This window comes from Coregonus clupeaformis, chromosome 25 (assembly GCF_020615455.1).
Source record: "Coregonus clupeaformis isolate EN_2021a chromosome 25, ASM2061545v1, whole genome shotgun sequence".
NCBI lineage: Eukaryota > Metazoa > Chordata > Actinopteri > Salmoniformes > Salmonidae > Coregonus > Coregonus clupeaformis.
This window is the reverse complement of record NC_059216.1, coordinates 30,777,457-30,798,284: the sequence shown is the minus strand read 5'-3', so window position 1 is coordinate 30,798,284 and position 20,828 is coordinate 30,777,457. Positions and strand designations below refer to the sequence as shown.

General features: G+C 42.3%; 1 protein-coding gene across 2 annotated transcripts in view; it reads left to right on the top strand.

Annotated features, from left to right (window-relative positions):
• ttc6 (tetratricopeptide repeat domain 6) overlaps window positions 1–20,828 on the top strand; it is a 35,209-nt gene that overhangs the window by 11,403 nt on the left and 2,978 nt on the right. For both annotated transcript variants that reach the window (XM_041848085.2, XM_041848084.2), the window contains exons 14-30: window positions 66–241; window positions 484–620; window positions 1,295–1,464; window positions 1,783–1,903; window positions 2,218–2,368; window positions 2,463–2,545; window positions 4,025–4,101; window positions 4,314–4,471; window positions 5,097–5,231; window positions 5,627–5,776; window positions 5,906–6,046; window positions 7,167–7,280; window positions 16,564–16,683; window positions 17,534–17,607; window positions 18,698–18,908; window positions 19,647–19,799; window positions 20,454–20,627. In XM_041848085.2, coding sequence (XP_041704019.1) covers window positions 66–241; window positions 484–620; window positions 1,295–1,464; window positions 1,783–1,903; window positions 2,218–2,368; window positions 2,463–2,545; window positions 4,025–4,101; window positions 4,314–4,471; window positions 5,097–5,231; window positions 5,627–5,776; window positions 5,906–6,046; window positions 7,167–7,280; window positions 16,564–16,683; window positions 17,534–17,607; window positions 18,698–18,908; window positions 19,647–19,799; window positions 20,454–20,627 — 2,345 coding nt within the window. The remainder of the gene's footprint in view (window positions 1–65; window positions 242–483; window positions 621–1,294; window positions 1,465–1,782; window positions 1,904–2,217; window positions 2,369–2,462; window positions 2,546–4,024; window positions 4,102–4,313; window positions 4,472–5,096; window positions 5,232–5,626; window positions 5,777–5,905; window positions 6,047–7,166; window positions 7,281–16,563; window positions 16,684–17,533; window positions 17,608–18,697; window positions 18,909–19,646; window positions 19,800–20,453; window positions 20,628–20,828) is intronic.

Below are 20,828 nucleotides of genomic sequence, written 5' to 3'. Positions count from 1 at the left end.
TCTTCCTCCTCTCTAGGCTACTGTACAGTACAATACATTAACAACCTTTTATACCTGTTTTCCAGACGCCTTTAAGTCCAAAGCAGAAATCTACAGAGTGAGAGGAGAGACCACCCTAGCTATTATAAACTACACTCAGGCCATCAAATGCAGACCTGAAGACGATGACAACTATTTCAAGAGGGCTGAGATGTACGAGAAGAGGAATGAGATTCTACTGGCCATGGAGGACTATGCCAAAGTAAGCCACGTTGCCACTGACATTACTGGGTCTCAAAACACTCTTAGGATGTAGTCTGGGTTCAATACAATAATCTAAGGTGGAAAACCAACAACAGTGTGATATTGTGTATTGATTGAGAGATTCCACCTCACTCCAGTGCTGACCCCTCAGGGGATTTTTTGCCAGCATAAGCCACAGAACAAGGGCTTAACAGGAGACTGCTGTGACTGGTGTGTATGTCTGTAATCTTTATCTTCCAGACGTTCACCATCAACCCAGGGAGAACGGACGCTCTGATGACCCACGGCCTGCAGTACTTCCACAGCTGTAACTGGATGGTGGCTCTGTCTGACTTTACTCTGCTGCTCCAACATGATCCCAGCCATGCCATCGCCAGGTAATCAATGGTTGCGTCCCAAATGGCACCCTATTCCCTATATAGTGCACAACTATTGACCAGGGCCCATAGGTAGTTGTACACTATATAGGACAGGGATGGGAAACTTTGATGGGGGTGGGGGCCACCAAAAAACTGAGAACATCATGAGGGGGCCCACCCTCTCGTGACAGCGAAGATACATTGTTTTTGTTTTAAAGTTAATTTCCTGCAATTCTGCACATTTTGTAGGTGGCTGCTAGATTAACTTACCAATCTAAAAATGTTTTGCTAATTGACTGACCGCTGATGCACAACCAAATTTGCAGCTTGTGTATTCTATTATTCAAAATTGTATTTATTTTTTGGTGTGAAATTGGTCCGCGGGCCTACAAAAGGGCGAGTTGCCCATCCCTGATATAGGGAATAGGGTGCCACTTGGGACGCAGACAATGCCAGTGTTAGGATTGAGGTTAGCTCACAGTCACACACAGGTTCCCTCTCTTTCCCTTCCCCTCCCTTCCCCCTCTCTCTCTTAAAACACATGCAAACGCACACGCACACACACACACACACACACACACACACACACACACTGAAATGTCGATTGACAGTCTGTTGTGTTACCCTCCATAATGTCAGTGGGTTACCGTTATAACCCATAATGTCTTGTTATAATCTGGTTAATACCACAGGACGTACAGGGGCAGGATCTATGCTAAGGTGGGTCAGTACCAGGAGGCCATCGAGGACTTCTCCCTGGCAGTTCACCTGGACCCCAATGACTGGCTGGCCTTCTACCACCGAGGCTGTCTGCTGAGGAAGAGGATGCCTGATATTGCCCTCCAAGACCTCAGCACCTCAGGTATTAGACAATAGATAAATAGATACGTTATTGTCCGGATGTCCTCAGAGAGGATCATCATTTCCACAGTCCATTAGTTACAAACAACAACATCAACAAAACCTCACCTAACCCCCATTTCATGCTATTAATATCTTCAATCCAATGTGTTGTGACTTGAAGAGTGGTAGCTATCAGTTTACAGTAACCCCCAATCTGAGCTTTTTGGGTTATTCATATCTTTCCTTTGTGTGCTGAATTGAGGAGGTGGTGTGTTATACAGTCCTGTGAGTACCACAGAGATACAACTTATTGTTCTATTTATTTCTGTGCCACCAGTACTCATTAATGATAGCCAAGAGAACCTGAGTGCCTTCCTGCACAGGGGCCTGCTCTACACGGAGCGACGGCAGTGGCAACAAGCCGTGTTCGACTTTGAAGCTGTGATCAAACTTGACAGGTAATACCACTGGGCCTCTGGCTTTGACAGAGTGGATCCTTTCTTCTGAAAAGAGCAACAGGGCTTTGAGTGAGAAAGAGGAGCAGGAGATACAGAGGGAGAGAGAAATGGAGAGAAGGAGAGAGGGGGAGAGAGATAGAGAGGGAGGATGTTTCGAAGCTAAATATTAAATAAGACCGTCAAGATGTATGAACATTTGGAATGATAAGAACTAGATTCTTTCTTTAAGTCTAATAATTGTTGTGAGATTAAGAGCTAAGTTATATTTCCTTTAATGTTTTTCCCTACTTTCTGATGATTTCTTGTTCCGTTAGGTCTGTAGCACTGGCCCATGTGAACCTGGGCTTGATATTCATGTTGAATATGGGCCAGAACTATGAAGCCATCAGAATGTTCAGCAACGCTTTGAGGGTGGACCCCACCTACATCAGAGGATACATCTGCCGGGCCCAAGCCTATCGCAATGTAAGCATTTCAAATGTCATGATGCATTCACCAGGATTTTCAGGTTTTTTACTTTATGATGTATAAATCATGAACTTTATTCTTCACCAAAAAGGTAAATGATCTGAAGAGAGCGCTGAAAGATCTGACACGAGCCACACATATGAAACCAGATGCTCAACAATTGTATATCATGAGGTAAAGGTGCTTACCAGAACTTTTCTGTCACAAACAAGCTATTGTCTTTGATTTAGAGTGGTCCTTTCCCTGTATAAATGTTCTATATCAGGGGAAAGATACCAGGCTTGAGTTTTAAGTCTGTAAAAGGGACCTAAACTATTCTTTAGTTAAGAATACAAAAGTAGTACAGGGTTCTCCCTAAAGAATGTAAGAGGGGCGCTGTGCCACCTTGTGGACTGGCTGCGCCACTAGGTATCTATAAAAAAAAAAAAAACGTTATTTGTTGTCATTAAAGGCTCTAGATTGCCGAAAAGCTAACATAATGGTGTCGGGCAGCTTATCAATACAACTGGTCTACTTTTCTCAGCATGATATTTTTATACCAATAACCATGGCCTAACATGCCCTGTCATCAGGGGAGAGTGAGTGTCTGGGGGAGTTGGTGAAGTGTGTATCACAGGCGTCCAGTGACACCTTATTTGGGGAGCGCAGGCTCATAGTAATGGCTGGAACAGAATTCATGGAATGGTATCGAACACATCAAATACATGGTTTCCATGGTTTCCATGTGTTTGATACCATTCCATTTACTCCATTCCAGACATTATTTTGAGCCGTCCTCTCCTCAGTGGCCTTCTGTGGTGTGTGTGTGGTGACTGTGCTGTAGGAGGCAGTAGCGAGCTTCAGGAAAGCCTTGATTCTTTAGTTAAGAATACAAAAGTAGTACACGGTTCTCCCCAAAGAATGCAAGAGGGGCGCTGTGCCACCTTGTGGACTGGCTGCGCCACTATGTATCTATATATATTTTTTAAATCCTTTATTTGTTGTCATTAAAGGCTCTAGATTGCCGAAAATGGCAGTTACAGGTGTTCTTGATGCCCCTCCGGACCTCCCCCCGCCTTACTCATCAGCACCACCTTGTTAAGAAATCCTGGGGAGAACCCTGTAGTATACACTGAGTATACCAAACACTAAGAACACCTTCCTAATATTGAGTTGCACCCCCCCCTTTTGCCCTCAGAACAGCCTCAATTTGTCGGGGCATGGATTCTACAAGGTGTCGAAAGCGTGTTGACTCCAATGCTTCCCACAGTTGTGTCCAGTTGGCTGGATGTCCTTTGGGTGGTGTACCATTCTTTGATACACATGGGAAACTGTTGAGCGTGAAAAACCCAGCAGCGTTGCAGTTCTTGACACAAACCGGTGCGCCCTGGCACCTACTACCATACCCCGTTCAAAGGCACCAATATTTTGTCTTGCCCATTCACACTCTGAATGGCGCACATACACAGTCCATGTCTCAATTGTCTCAAGGCTTAAAATCCTTATTTAACCTGTCTCCTTCCCTTCATCTACACTGACTGAAGTGGATTTAACAAGTGACATCAATAAGGGATCATAGCTTTCACCTGGATTCACCTAGTCAGTCTATGTCATGGAACGTTTTGTATACTCAGTGTATATTGCCATATCCACAATGCTCTCTCTGTGTTTCAGGGGCCAGTATTTGTGTGACATGGAACAGTTTGACCTGGCCACGTTCTGTATCCAGTACGCTGCAGAGATGAACAAAGGTACAGCGATTCTAATCAGGATCCAGGAAGCATCATATGAGTTCCTTGACCCTGACTGACAGGCCCTTGTTATCTCACAGACTGACACTATATGGCAGGAACTTACTGATACGGAGTAAGATTCATGGCTTGACAATGAGCAATGCTGTTGGCAAGAGCACAAACAGATCTGCGACCAGGCTAATACTGAACTGACCCTTCCCCACCACCAGCACTAGGGTCATCTCCCATCCAGCAGGCTGCTGTCCAGTCTTTCCTGGGGAATGATGCCAAAGCCATTGCCTGTCTGGAGGCAGCCACCAACAACCGACCCTCACCTCCCATCCTCATTCTCCTGGGCAAGACACAGATGAAGGCACGCAAGTTCATGGTGGGTTGTTACGTTCTGCCCTGTCATGTATAGGCTAAAGCTGAATTATCAATGTTGCCCCGTTTCCTCCATTTATTTTGGTGTTTAAATGAGACCAATGTGATTTTGCTTGCCTGTCTTCCTCATTCCAATCCTTAGGCCTGTAGCATGATGTACAGCAGTACCCATAATGCTCTGTGTAACATCCGGTTGTGTCTTAGAAAATATGTTCTGAAGCTAACATAATGGTGTCGGGCAGCTTATCAATACAACTGGTCTACTTTTCTCAGCATGATATTTTTATACCAATAACCATGGCCTAACATGCCCTGTCATCAGGAGAGAGTGAGTGTCTGGGGGAGTTGGTGAAGTGTGTATCACAGGCGTCCAGTGACACCTTATTTGGGGAGCGCAGGCTCATAGTAATGGCTGGAACAGAATTCATGGAATGGTATCGAACACATCAAATACATGGTTTCCATGGTTTCCATGTGTTTGATAACATTCCATTTACTCCATTCCGGACATTAATTTGAGCTGTCCTCCCCTCAGCAGCCTTCTGTGGTGTGTTTGTTTGTGTGTGTGTGTGTGTGTGTGTGTGTGTGTGTGTGTGTGTGTGTGTGTGTGTGTGGTGACTGTGCTGTAGGAGGCAGTAGAGAGCTTCAGGAAAGCCCTGATTCTGCTGAGCTCAAATGAGACCAACCTGTACAACATCCCTGAAGCTGCAGAGGTCTTCTATCTGACTGGACTCTGCTACATGGCACTGGCTCTCCTGTTGCAGGTGCAGTAACGAGGCATCTGTTCAGATATCCATGTTATTTGGCTGCATGGCCCTCCAACACTAGCCTGGTCCCAGTGTTTGGCATGACAATGAGTGTCAAGGAGTTGGCATGACAGCACAAACAGACTGGCACTCAGGCTACTCCAACACAAAATTTTTGAATCCACTAAGTCTTCTAACCGTCAAACCTCAAGCTCTTTCTCTTTTGCAAGTCTTTTTTTTCTCTCTTTTTTCATGCAGTGAAACACCTGTTGTTCAGTTCATGTTACATAACACATTAACTAGGTACATGCCGCTATTTTGATATAGTCTATGGTACAGTACATACTGACATGGCAAGGCCTCTTTCACTGAACTCACATCCCATGTGAAGTTTCTGTAATGTTTTCTGACAGGCTTTTGATGCGTTCAGCAACGCAGTGAAGATCAACCCTGACTTTGCAGATGCATACCACCAGCGTGGGCTCTGTCGTATGCGCCTGCAGCAGTCCAAGAGTGTTCAGGACTTCAACAGAGCCCTCTTCATCAACCCCGACCTGTTCCAGGTAGAGGCTCCGTAACCACTGGTTCTCTTGATAGAAGAACTATCTGAAACCACATTATACAGAAGCAGTGCAATGGAACACATTGTGTGGAATTGTTGTGATTGGAGTACATTGTGTCTGAATTTCAAGGTGTATCTGAGCCGCGCAGCCTTCTATGGCGCCAAAGGGCGCTATTCAAAGGCCATCCTGAACTGCAATGAAGCCATTAAGATCCAGCCCAAGAGTGTCAGAGTCTACCTGTACAGAGGAGCACTCAAATTCTACCTGAAGGTGAGATGAATGGGATGCCTTCCTTTGTTGTCTATTGTTGCATCTTAGATGCTGGGTTCTTTACTGATGACTCCAAGACGTCGCTAATTTGTAAAACAACGGAATACGTTTATTTCACACTCACACAGGTAACACAGCTAGCCATCACTCTTTGCTTCTTCAGCCTTGCATCTCATTAGCCAATCACGCTCTTTGGAGGGCAGTAACCCAATTACTATTTGTTAATTCAAACCATAACCCTCTTTGGAATTAATATGATTGGTTATTCTGAATAATAACGTTTCCAATACACCACATCTATGAATGTAATGTTGTCTATGAATGCAATGCAGAGTAGTATGATTCACCTCACCACTTGAAAGTGGCTGAGAGATTATATCTCTTCTATGGTTTTTTACTCACCATTTACTGTTGTGAAAGAGTGGTCATAGAGTCCAATGAGTGCAGATAGGGTTCTGTAATGAAAGCTCTTATTCTTCATGGCTAGATTAAGAATAATGAGTTATCAATATTGCCATTGCCAGTCATTTGATTATTTTCATTTTGTGAGGTATAAATACATGTCCTTAACTGTTTTATCAGTATTTTAAAATTAATTTCGAGGGCAGTTATTACCTTTGAGAGGGGCATTGTCTTCTTTCATCCAATTATTGAGACAGGATATGAAGAGTTGTGTGGGAGAGAGAAGGTTGATACTAATAATATATAATAATAATATAATTATGGCATTTAGCAGATGCTTTTATCCAAAGCGACTTACAGTCATGCGTGCATACATTTTACGCATGGGTGGTCCTGGGAATCGAGCCCACTATCCTGGCATTGCAAGCACCATGCCCTACCAACTGAGATAATGTGTCGTATTGGCCTCAGTGAGAAAACTCAACCAACTGTATTGTCCCAAGGTTCTGTGATAATCAACATATTATTTTTTCATTATGTGTTTGGGCTTTCTGTCTTTCCACCACACTTTTTTTTTAAAAACTCTTGTCAGCTCAGTCGAGAGTTACTTCTCTCTATGCCTCTGGCGCTCAGCCATAGAGAGTGAGCAGAGCTGCATGACTGTGCACACTGTTTAGTAGGGTTCTTTGTGTTTAAATTTAGCCTGGTTTTGTTTCAGGTGTACAAAGGAGCCGTAGAGGACCTGACCATGGCCCTGAGGATAGACAAAACCTGCTCATTTGCACACTACAACCGTGGAGTGTGTTATCAGCAGCTGAAGGAATATGAATTGGTCGGTTTGAGTTTCTCTTTTTCTTTTCACGTTTGTTGTTTCTAAAGAGCCCTTACGGAAAAACCACATGATTTCACATGTGGAAAATCACATGATTTCACATGTGACATTTCCACATGTTTTGTACATGTGAAATGATGTGAAACCATGTGTTTTTGGAACAATTCACATGTGATGATGTGGATTTTCACATGTGAAATCATGTGAAACCGTGTTTTTGGAACACTTCACATGTGACATAGTGTTTTGCTTTATATTTACTGTCAATCGCGATGCACTTTGGTAGGCTACTTTTTGGCCTGCAAATTAACTCGGCATGCCTCAGTTGCAATTGCATTTAAACTTATAGGATACTTTAGATGCGCTTATTATAATGAACAAAAATATAAACGCAACATGCAACAATTTCAAAAATTTTACTGAGTTACAGTTCATATAAGGAAATCAGTCAATTTAAATAAATAAATTAGGCCCTAATATATGGATTTCACATGACTGGAATACAGATACAGTGCTATGAAAAAGTATTTGCCCCCTTTCAAATTTTCTCTACTTTTGCATATTTGTGATACTGAATGTTATCAGATCTTCAACCAAAACCTAATATTAGATAAAGGGAACATAAGTGAACAAATAACACAACAATTACATATTTATTACATTTATTTCATAAACAAAGTTATGCAACACCCAATTCCGCTGTGTGAAAAAGTAATTGCCCCCTTACACTCAATAACTGGTTGTGCTACCTTTAGCTGCATTGACTCCAACCAAATGCTTCCTGTAGTTGTTGATCAGTCTCTCACGTCGCTGTGGAGGAATTTTGGCCCACTCTTCCATGCAGAACTGCTTTAACTCAGTGACGTGTGGGTTTTCAAGCATGACCTGCTCGTTTCAAGTCCTGCCGCATCATCTCAATTTGGATTAGGTCTGGACTTTGACTAGACCATTCCAAAACTTCCAATTTGTTGCTTTTTAGCAATTTTCATGTAGACTTGATTGTGTGTTTTGGATCATTGTCTTGCTGCATGACCCAGCTGCGCTTCAGCTTCAGCTCACAGACAGATGATCTGACATTCTCCTGTAGAATTCTCTGATACAGAGCAGAATTCATGGTTCCTTCTATTAAGGAAAGTCGTCCAGGTCCTGAGGCAGCAAAGCATCCCCAAACCATCACACCACCACCACCATGCTTGACCTTTGGTATGATGTTCTTACTGTGGAATGCAGAGTTTGGTTTTCGCCAGGCATTACTGGAACCATGTCGTCCAAAAAGTTATACTTTTGAATCATCTGTCCATAGAACGTTCTTCCAAGAGTCTTGATGATCATCCAGGTGCTTTTTGGCAAACTTGAGTCCATTTTTTGGACGAGATGGGTCCCATTATGCCTGGCGAAAACCCAACACTGCATTCCACAGTAAGAACATCATACCAAAGGTTAAGCATGGTGGTGGTGGTGTGTAAGGGGGCAATTACTTTTTCACACAGGGGAATTGGGTGTTGCATAACTTTGTTTATGAAATAAATATGTAATTGTTGTGTTATTTGTTCACTTATGTTCCCTTTATCTAATATTAGGTTTTGGTTGAAGATCTGATAACATTCAGTATCACAAATATGCAAAAGTAGAGAAAATTAGAAAGGGGGCAAATACTTTTTCATAGCACTGTATGCATCTGTTGGTCACGGATAACTTTTAAAAAAGGTAGGGTCGTGGATCAGAAAACCAGTCAGTATCTGGTGTGACCACCGTTTGCCTCATGCAGCGTGACACATCTCCTTTGCATAGAGTTGATCAGGCTTTTTATTGTGGCCTTTGGAATGTTGTCCCACTCCTCTTCAATGGCTGTGTGAAGTTGCTGGATATTGGCGGGAACTGGAACACGCTGTCGTACACGTCGATCCAGAGCATCACAAACATGCTCAATGGGTGACATGTCTGGTGAGTATGCAGGCCATGGAAGAACTGGGACATTTTCAGCTTCCAGGAATTATATACAGATCCTTGCGACATGGGGCCGTGCATTATCATGCTGAAACATGAGGTGATGGCGGCTAATGAATGGCACAACAGCGGGCCTCAGGATCTCGTCACGGTATCTCTGTGCATTCAAATTGCCATTGATAAAATGCAATTGTGTTTGTTGTCCGTAGCTTATGTGTTCCATACCATTACCCCACCGCCACCATGGGGCACTCTGTTCACAACGTTGACATCAGCAAATCGCTCGCCTACATGACGCCATACACGTGGTCTGCGGTTGTGAGGCCGGTTGGACATACTGCCAAATTCTCTAAAACAACGTTGGAGTCGGCTTATGGTAGAGAAATGAACATTCAGTTCTCTGGCAACAGCTCTGGTGGACATTCCTGCAATCAGCATACCAATTGCACGCTCCCTCAAAACTTGAGACATCTGTGGCATTGTGTTGTGTGACAAAACTGCACATTTTAGAGTGGGATTTTATTGTCCCTAGCACAAGGTGCACCTGTGTAATGATCATGCTGTTTAATCAGCTTCTTGATATTCCACACCTGTCAGGTGGATGGATTGTCTTGGTAAAGGAGAAATGTTCACTAACAGGGATGTAAACACATTTGAGAGAAATAAGCTTTTTGTGCGTATATAACATTTCTGGGATCTTTTTATTTCAGCTCATGAAACATGGGACCAACACTTTACATGTTGCATTTATATTTTTCTTCAGTGTATTTTATAGTATGTTACCGGCTACTGAGTTGCGGTGAAAAAAAATGAAAAAACCTTTAATGTATTTCAACAGCTGAACTGTATTTTGTTAGTCAATATACAACAACGAACTGTATTCAGGAAGTACACAGGAATTTCAATTCTAATTCCAATTATTTTCAATAGTGGAAAATTTGGTTTACTTTCTGAATTGACTGGAACTTAAATGGAATTGACCTCAACATTGTTTAGCACACTTGGGACGCAACCACACCTGGGATTTTAAGTCACAATCTCTTGGATGCCAGCAATCTGAATTTCCTGCTTTGCCACCAAGTCTGTGGCCATGACAGAGATCAACCACAGATTTATTGGCAAGAATACATTTCTGCACTTTGAAATATAGGTGGGGGCAATGTACTGGTGGGGAACATTATCATATTTGGGGGCATGGCCAAATATATGTGCATTTGTGCCAACCGTCAGCGGAAGTGTTGTAGCAGTTTAAGTGTTTGATGGTTATGCCGATGCAAGTTAAGCAACTCCTTTCACACTGTCTGTTCTGCAAACTTTGTAAGAGAATGTATTAGTAATGAGCTGCACTGTAAAAAGGTTATTGTGTAATTTCCATTAAGTTCATGGCAACTTGTTGCCAGAAGTTGCTGTGAATTTGTAATTTCTTACCTGGAATCTTCTAGTTAGTAAGTTATTGTAAAATTCACAGTAACTTATTAGCAAACCTACTGTGCCTTCGCTGACTCTTCTGTTGACAACATGCGCATCACTTGCTGATTGGCAGCATACTGTAGCATTGGCAGCCTACCAGAAGATTGCAGGAGTAGCTTATTGGAGGCGTGGCTTTCAGCGAACTCTTTTTGGTCTCCCATGAGATCCCAGTTAATGTGCTCTGTTGAATTCTGTTAATAAACACAAAGCTGTTAGTTCTGCAGCCTTGTTAAATGCTGACATAAGTGCATGTACTACAAAAGAGCCATATGATGTTTCATTTATAGCTAGTCAACATGTCATTGTAATATTCACTTACCTACCAAACATCAGGTCAGTGAATGTGATGTATTAGCTACAGGAAGTTACTGTGAATTTTACAATAACCCACTTGCAACTAGTTGACAGTAAGTTATTGAAAACATTAACTTCATGTGAACAAGCTGCAATTAAGCTACTGGAAAATGCACAGTAACCTCTTCACAGTGCAGCTCTTGAATATCACATGCTTTTACAACTGACCGAGCTAAAGAGCTGTTCAACCTTGATCAACACAATGATAGAACCACTTAAACTGGTACAACATTCCAACTGACAGTTGGCACAAAAACAACATATTTTATATCATAACCCAAAATATGCTAATGAGCCCCCACCAGCACATTGCGTCCACCTGCTGTGCATTCGGAAAGTATTCAGACCTCTTCCCTTTTTCCACATTTTGTTACGTTACAGCCTTATTCTAAAATTGATTAAATTATTTTCCCCCTCATCAATCTACACACAATACCCCATAATGACAAAGCGAAAAAAGGTTTTTAGAAATGTTTGCAAATGTATAACAAATAAAAAACAGAAATACCTTATTTACATAAGTATTCAGCCCCTTTGCTATGAGACTCGAAATTGAGCTCAGGTGCATCCTGTTTCCATTGATCATCCTTGAGATGTTTCTACAACTTGACTGGAGTCCACCTGTGGTAAATTCAATTGATTGGACATGATTTGGAAAGGCACATACCTGTCTAAATAATGTCCCACAGTTGACAGTGCATGTCAGAGCAAAAACCAAGCCATGAGGTCGAAGGAATTGTCCGTAGAGCTCCGAGACAGGATTGTGTCGAGGCACAGATCAGGGGAAGGGTACCAAAACATTTCTGCAGCATTGAAGGTCCCCAAGAACACAGTGGCCTCCATCATTCTTCAATTGAAGAAGTTTGGAACCACCAAGACTCTTCCTAGAGCTGGCCGCCCGGGCCAAACTGAGCAATCGTGGGAGAAGGGCCTTGGTCAGGGAGGTGACCAAGAACCCGATGGTCACTCTGACAGAGCTCCAGAGTTCCTCTGTGGAGATGGGAGAACCTTCCAGAAGGACAACCATCTCTGCAGCACTCCACCAATCAGGCCTTTATGGTAGAGTTGCCAGACGGAAGCCACTCCTCAGTAAAAGGCACGTGACAGCACGCTTGGAGTTTGCCAAAAGGCACCTAAAGGACTCTCAGACCATGAGAAACAAGGATTCTCTGGTCTGATTAAACCAAGATTGAACTCTTTGGCCTGAATGCCAATCGTCATGTCTGGAGAAAACCTGGCACCATTCCTAAGGTGAAGCATCGTGGTGGCAGCATCATGCTGTGGGGATGTTTTTCAGCGGCAGGGACTGGGAGACTAGTCAGGATCAAGGGAAAGATGAACGGACCAAAGTACAGAGAGATCCTTGATGAAAACCTGCTCCAGAGCGCTCAGGACCTCAGACTGGGGCGAAGGTTCACCTTCCAACAGGACAACGACCCTAAGCACACAGCCAAGACAACACAGGAGTGGCTTCGGGACAAGTCTCTGAATGTCCTTGAGGGGCCCAGCCAGAGCCCAGACTTGAACCCGATCGAACATGTCTGGAGAGACCTGAAAATAGCTGTGCAGCGACGCTCCCCATCCAATCTGACAGAGAAGAATGGGTGAAACTCCTCAAATACAGGTGTGCCAAGCTTGTAGCGTCATACCCAAGAAGACTCGAGACTGTAATCGCTGCCAAAGGTGCTTCAACAAAGTACTGGGTAAAGGGTCTGAATACTTATGTAAATGTGATATTTCAGTTTTTTATTTTTAATAAATGTGCACAAATTTCAAAAAACCTGTTTTTGCTTTGTCATTATGGGTTATTGTGTGTAGATTGATGAGGGGGGGAAAAAACTATGTAATCAATTTTAGAATAAGGCTGCAACGTAACAAAATGTGGAAAAGTGAAGGGGTCTGAATACTTTCCGAATGCACTGTACATTTCAAAGTGCAGTATAGCCGCGTTCACATGCTAGTCGGAACAAGGAAACTCTGACATTTCCGACATGCTAATTCGCAATCTATTAATAAAGCAATCTATTAATATGGTTTTTGATCACTATAATTTGTTTACAAGTATGATAGCTGTACTTTTAGTTTATGGTTTACGCAACTTGTTGTTCATTAGCCAATCAGCGTTAGTCAATGACGTCAAACCATGTGAATGCATCCAATTGGTATTTACGACTTCACAACTGATAATTTCCCACCACCCACATGTTTACGAACGCAGCATTAAATTGAATATATTGGGTAGAAAAATTTACCATTTTACTAGATTATCCGCACATGTACCCTAAAAGGTACCGACCAGTACCATAAGTTCCTATGTGTACATCTGAAGGTACCTTATGTTTACTTTTGACCTTTCTTTACAACAGGGAACAACACTTTACCTTAATGCAGTTACACCTCCGACACCAAAACACCAGCTAACCTACAAAATATTAGCAACAGAAATGTCCCATTATACCTACAAGGTACCGAACTGTACCATGTGAGTTCATATGTGTACCTGTGAAGTGTACCTTTGACCTTTTTGTACCCCAGGGAACAACACTGTAGTGTACATTAACCATACCATTATTTTTTTAGTGTGTTAATACTGAGTATACAAAACATTAAGAACACCTGCTCTTTCCATGACATAGACTAACCAGGTGAATCCAGGTAAAAGCGATGATCCCTTATTGATGTAATTTGCTAAATCCACTTCAATCAGTGTAGATGAAGGGGAGGAGACAGGTTAAAGAAGGATTTTTAAGCCCTGAGACAATTGAGACATGGATTGTGTATGTGTGCCATTCAGAGGTTGAATGGGCAAGACAAAATATTTAAGTGCCTTTGAACGGGGTATGGTAGTAGGTGCCAGGCGCACCGGTTTGAGTGTGTCAAGAACTGCAACGCTGCTGGGTTTTTCATGCTCAACAGTTTCCCGTGTGTATCAAGAATGGTCCACCACCCAAAGGACATCCAGCCAACTTGACATAACTGTGTGAAGCATTGGAGTCAACATGGGCCAGCATCCCCGTGGAACGCTTTCGACACCTTGTAGAGTCCATGCCCCGACAAATTGAGGCTGTTCTGATGGCAAAACGGCATGGTGCAACTCAATATTATGAAGGTGTTCCTAATGTTTGGTTAACTCAGTGTATGTTCAAAGCTATGAGTATGAAGCTGGCGGTACTGCAGAAACATCGCTGCACTCCAACCAAGAGGTTGCAAGTTCAAATCCCCAAAGAATTCATGTATACTCTACAATGTCAAGTGTCCTTGAGCACTGCTAGTTTTACATTGGTGGTGATAATTGGACAATTATTTACTTGATTCTGGGTAGCTTTTAGGAAAGGGCAGAAATGCATTCTTGACAATAAGTCTGTGGACCGTATCTGGTGGTGTAGCAAGAACTTCAGGTAACTAGCGGCTAAGAGGTTGTGAGTTCAAATCCCAAGTGAGGTTGAGTCATACAGCATCTTACTGTCTTTTCTCATTAACACCTTCATTTAGCAGTAAAAATACAGTATCGTATTCATGGTATCAAATGTTGAAATTTTGCCTCCCCATGTTGTCTCATTTATTTCACATGAGATTGTGTTTTCACATGCTCACATGTTATCACATTTATTTCACGTATATTTCACATGAGATCATGTTCTCATATGTGTAGTTTTATGTTTTCACATGTTGTCACGTTATCAAATTAACTTCACATTAAGTCACATTAATGTTTTTTTCTGTAAGGGAGGTGTTTGTGTTAGGAAAGAAAGAAGTGCTCCAACCATCTATAATTAATATGTTTTGATTCGTAATCTGTGTGTCAGCCAACATCTTGTTTATGCTCCTGTCTATGCTCCTATATGTTACATACAGTGGGGGAAAAAAGTATTTAGTCAGCCACCAATTGTGCAAGTTCTCCTGCTTAAAAAGATGAGAGAGGCCTGTAATTTTCATCATAGGTACACGTCAACTATGAGAAAAGAAAATCCAGAAAATCACATTGTAGGATTTTTTATGAATTTATTTGCAAATTATGGTGGAAAATAAGTATTTGGTCAATAACAAAAGTTTCTCAATACTTTGTTATATACCCTTTGTTGGAAATGACACAGGTCAAACGTTTTCTGTAAGTCTTCACAAGGTTTTCACACACTGTTGCTGGTATTTGGCCCATTCCTCCATGCAGATCTCCTCTAGAGCAGTGATGTTTTGGGGCTGTCGATGGGCAACACGGACTTTAAACTCCCTCCAAAGATTTTCTATGGGGTTGAGATCTGGAGACTGGCTAGGCCACTCCAGGACCTTGAAATGCTTCTTACGAAGCCACTCCTTCGTTGCCCGGGCGGTGTGTTTGGGATCATTGTCATGCTGAAAGACCCAGCCACGTTTCATCTTCAATGCCCTTGCTGATGGAAGGAGGTTTTCACTCAAAATCTCACGATACATGGCCCCATTCATTCTTTCCCTTTACACGGATCAGTCGTCCTGGTCCCTTTGCAGAAAAACAGCCCCAAAGCATGATGTTTCTACCCCCATGCTTCACAGTAGGTATGGTGTTCTTTGGATGCAACTCAGCATTCTTTGTCCTCCAAACAAGACGAGTTGAGTTTTTACCAAAAGTTATATTTGGTTTCATCTGACCATATGACATTCTCCCAATCCTCTTCTGGATCATCCAAATGCACTCTAGCAAACTTCAGACGGGCCTGGACATGTACTGGCTTAAGCAGGGGGACATGTCTGGCACTGCAGGATTTGAGTCCCTGGCAGCGTAGTGTGTTACTGATGGTAGGCTTTGTTACTTTGGTCCCAGCTCTCTGCAGGTCATTCACTAGGTCCCCCCGTGTGGTTCTGGGATTTTGCTCACCGTTCTTGTGATCATTTTGACCCCCACGGGGTGAGATATTGCGTGGAGCCCCAGATCGAGGGAGATTATCAGTGGTCTTGTATGTCTTCCATTTCCTAATAATTGCTCCCACAGTTGATTTCTTCAAACCAAGCTGCTTACCTATTGCAGATTCAGTCTTCCCAGCCTGGTGCAGGTCTACAATTTTGTTTCTGGTGTCCTTTGACAGCTCTTTGGTCTTGGCCATAGTGGAGTTTGGAGTGTGACTGTTTGAGGTTGTGGACAGGTGTCTTTTATACTGATAACAAGTTCAAACAGGTGTCATTAATACAGGTAACGAGTGGAGGACAGAGGAGCCTCTTAAAGAAGAAGTTCCAGGTCTGTGAGAGCCAGAAATCTTGCTTGTTTGTAGGTGACCAAATACTTATTTTCCACCATAATTTGCAAATAAATTCATTAAAAATCCTACAATGTGATTTTCTGGAAAAAAAATGCTCAATTTGTCTGTCATAGTTGACGTGTACCTATGATGAAAATTACAGGCCGCTCTCGTCTTTTTAAGTGGGAGAACTTGCACAATTGGTGGCTGACTAAATACTTTTTTTCCCCACTGTGTTTATGTCCCTTGCTGCTAGTACATCAGTTCTTTATTGTCATAACTGTTGTTTCCTATTGATCCCCCAGGCTCTTAGAGACTATGGGATTGTCCTCCTCCTTCCCAGCAAGAAGGAGATTGACCTGAAGGTCTTAATCAATCGTGCCCTTCTCTACGTGGAGCTGAGTGACCATCACAATGCCTTACAGGTAGTGTCCTGTAGCTAGTATTGTCAACAGGCATTGTTCACTGTGCAAATTCTCAAGCCACTGAGCCCAGGCTGGACAGATATATTAGACAGAGAGACTTTGGGACATTGTACAGATGTAGGATCTTAATTTGATCATCCTTTTGCAGGAGAACTTTCCTGCAATGCACTTTCAGATTTGATTTTCCCTTACGAAAAATGTATCAACCCCTACAAAAATGTACATTAATTATAAACCACAACATAATTCAAATTTCCTGTTGCTGCAGGATTATTTTCCTGATGGAGCGAACTGTCTCAAATTTAAGATCCTGCATCTGTAGAATGGTTGTATGTATTAGACAAAGAGACTATGGGACATGGTACATACTATAGGTTGTAAGTATTACTATTGACATGGTAGATATGGTGTATGTGTTAGGACATGGTCGATAGATAGATAGATAGATAGATAGATAGATAGATAGATAGATAGATAGATAGATAGATAGATAGATAGATAGATAGATAGATAGATAGATAGATAGATAGATAGATAGATAGATAGATAGATAGATAGATAGATAGATAGATAGATAGATAGATAGATAGATAGATATAGGTTGTATGCATTCGCCATAGGCGATTAGTTATCTCACATTGTTCAATCATTCATCACAAGCAGGGTTGGCGTTGATTGCATATTTCTGTTTCTTCATTCCTATTCATGTCATGATACCATTGGAGTGTACATAGCAATATCACATAGTAATGTGTTCGGTAGCACCACAATCATCATCTACCTGTTAATCTGTTCATCCATGGTGTCTTCAGTGAAGTTGTTGTTGTGGTGTACTATCTTTCTCTTGCAGGATTTCAAAGCTGCCTCCTTGAGAAGTCCAGAGGATGCCACCATCTACCATGCCCTAGGAGTCTACCATCACAGGTCTCTCCCCTCACACACTCAGTATAGACACCCTAACACCGTATCACCACCCAATAACATGTTATTCTTCCCAAGCATCTCTACTTTCAGAGTTTGATAGTATATTCCATGCAGTATCTCAAGTTGTTATCCAAACCATGCTATTCATTAAATTTTTTTAGTGGTATTCATAATTTCCAGTTGAGCCTCCAGTGGGAAATCCAACTTATGCTGCCGTTAATAGTGAATTAATATTTGCGTGTTGCCTGAAGGCAAGACCATAAACACTGCATGACCTTTTATGAAGAATGATTGATGATTTCAATTAATAACTTTAATGGTTATTGTTCTAATGTGGTCATGAGCTGACTCACAGGCCAAATCCCTGTATCACACTGAGTTTGTAAGACACTCTCTCATCTTACTGTTAGACACGTTGTAATCAGGCTACCAGTGTTGGGAACAGCAGAAATCATCCAGACTGTCTCTTTACTCTCCCTGTGTACAGAACATAGAAGAATAAAACAGAATATCTATATAGAGAGCTTCTCACAGAGAAATCCCATGAGGCCTTTTAACATCTTTCAAATGTTCAAAGCCGTATTGAAAGCAGGTTGTTCACGCCGAGCTAAAACATGGCTCTCAGAGAGTTGGGGGAAAGAAAATGAAACAGAAAGCATTTCGGAGAAAAAGAGACACTCAGAGGAACAGCACTCAGCAAGGTCATTCAGACATGCTCTATTGAAAGATGTGATCCTTCATGTCGTTCCCCCTTCTTATGAAACACATTTTAGAATGGGGATATTATAGGTAATGGTATTGACCCAGAACACATATACTGGGAGGCACCAATTCCTTTGGAAACTGTGGTCATTTGGAGAGTGTTAATAGATGTGGAGTAGAGTAGTGGTTGTTGCACGGTCATCAGCTAGCCTGAACAATGACTGTTTTTCACAGGATCTTTAAATGTGCCCAGTTAGATGGGTGGTGATGTTTATTTTCTATGGGAATGGATTTTAAGAGCATACTGCTTTAACAACATCTTATAATTAACTCTATGACGTGTGTGTGTGTGTTTGTGCGTGCCTGTGTGCTTGGGTGTGTCCTTTAGGCTGGGTCAGCTCCAGGAGTCAGTTGAAGCCTACAGCCAGGCCATGCAGATCAGCCCGTTATTCCTAGATGCCTACGTGGGGCGGGGCAACGCCTGCATGGACTACGGCCACACCCAGGCTACCAAACAGGCTCAGAGGGACTTCCTTTCCGCCCTGCACCTTAACCCCCTCTGCTCCAACGCACGCATCTGCTTGGCTTACAACTTCCAGGTAACCCTAACCATAACATTCAATCCTAACCCCAAACCCTTACCATAACTCTAGCTTCATGTCCATTGTGCACATCCTGGTTCAACCCTAACGCTAACCATAGCTTCATGTCCACATCCTGGTTCAACCCTAACCTTAGCCTCAACCACAACCCTAACCCTGAACCTGAACTTGTCACATGGCTCTGTTGACATATTATTCAAAGTAGAATCTACTTGGAGAGCAGTAGGTTGTTGAAATTATTTTTATCAATGTGAATAGTGCTTCAAAGTCAAGTGTATTGTGTAATGTGTGTATCCTCACGTATTATAAATTTACTGTACATTGTGAATGAATTCATGTTAATTACTATATTGCTGAGTGTTGAAGAGCAGACCACTTCTGGCTCTTGTTGCGCTGTTCATGATAGGATGAAGAGGGGGTGGATTTAAATCAATTAAACCTGGTCAGACATACTTATGTGCATAAAATAGCCTTCTTGTGTCTCCATTTGTGACCAATATCTATTCATATATTCACTCACTGTATTCACTCCAATCATGTTGCTAAGATTTGCATTTGCCGCATTTAAAAGAAAACAGGCAACTTTCTATAAGAAAATAAATAAGAAGACAGCTGTCAACATGTTTAACTGCCATTGTTTAAGAATAGCAAACCAATTCTAGCATTTTTTTTCTAAATGTAAATTCATGCATTAGCAGTTGGCATTTTCAAACTTCTGTCCATCTGCTTCTCCAGGTTTTCGGTTGCTTCCAGAGAGCCTGGAACCAGTTCACGGTGGCAGCAGAGATTGACTCCAAGTGCTGGAAGGCGTTTGAGGGGCGAGCTGTCATCAACCTGCAGATGGGCAACACTTATGCTGCTTTCCAAGACATTAACATGGCTCTGAAGGTACCCCATTGGATACATACAGCATCAAACCCATTGATGTTAGTTCTAAGCAGGCTGGTTAGTAATGAGATAAAAGTCCACTTTTTCTGTGAATGTTTAGACCTGGTAAGTAATGTGGATCCCGTCTGGAATTGCAGTTTCCTGCTTCAGTAATGGATGGCTGCTGTGAAGAGAGATAATTGGCTGAATATCCTCCACTCAGTCAGGAGAGCGTGTTTAGACCATGTTTATAAAATGCAAGCTGTTGAGTACACTGGGGGAAGACCCTGCCGGTGTGTACTGCCATATTCAGCGTTTCAGCAAATAACTTGGACATGATGTATTATAGCTATGTGGTTGGTGTTTTGTTTCCGGTCAATCAGGAGATAGAATGCAGGTTGTTGGAGTAAGACTACCAGTGTTGCCGTATTCAGTGTTTCATCCCTTATAGCAGGGTTTCCCAAACTCGGTACTGGGGCCCCCACTGGGTGCATGTTTTGTTTTTTTGCACTAGCACTACACAGCTGATTCAAATAATGAAAGCTTGATGATGCATTGGTTATTTGAATCAGCCAAGATTGGGAAGCCCTGCCTTATAATAATAACTTGGAGATGTTGTATCGTAGCTATATATTCAGTGTTATTAACTGTGATCCTTGCCTGGCCTTTCTGTAGCACCATCCTGTGTCAGATCAGCTGCTGACTAACCGAGGGGTGATCAACCAGTTCATGGGGGACAAAGCCAACGCCATGAAAGACTACCAGGGAGCCATCTCTCTCAACCCCAAGTACGCCCTGGCCTTCTTCAACGCTGCTAACCTCTACTTCTACAACAGGCAGTTTGAACAGGTAAAAGGCCTATTTCAATCTAATGGATTTTATTCTGATGTACTGTCAGTGTCATGTGTAAAACCTAGTTCACATCCTCTGAGCTGTGAACTGTTTTACACTTAAGGGTCATTCACATCCTGTAGGATGGGTCTCACTGTATCCATACACTCTCTTTGCTCTTCTCCTCCCTGTGTGCTCCTGCATGACGGTGTTTCTGTG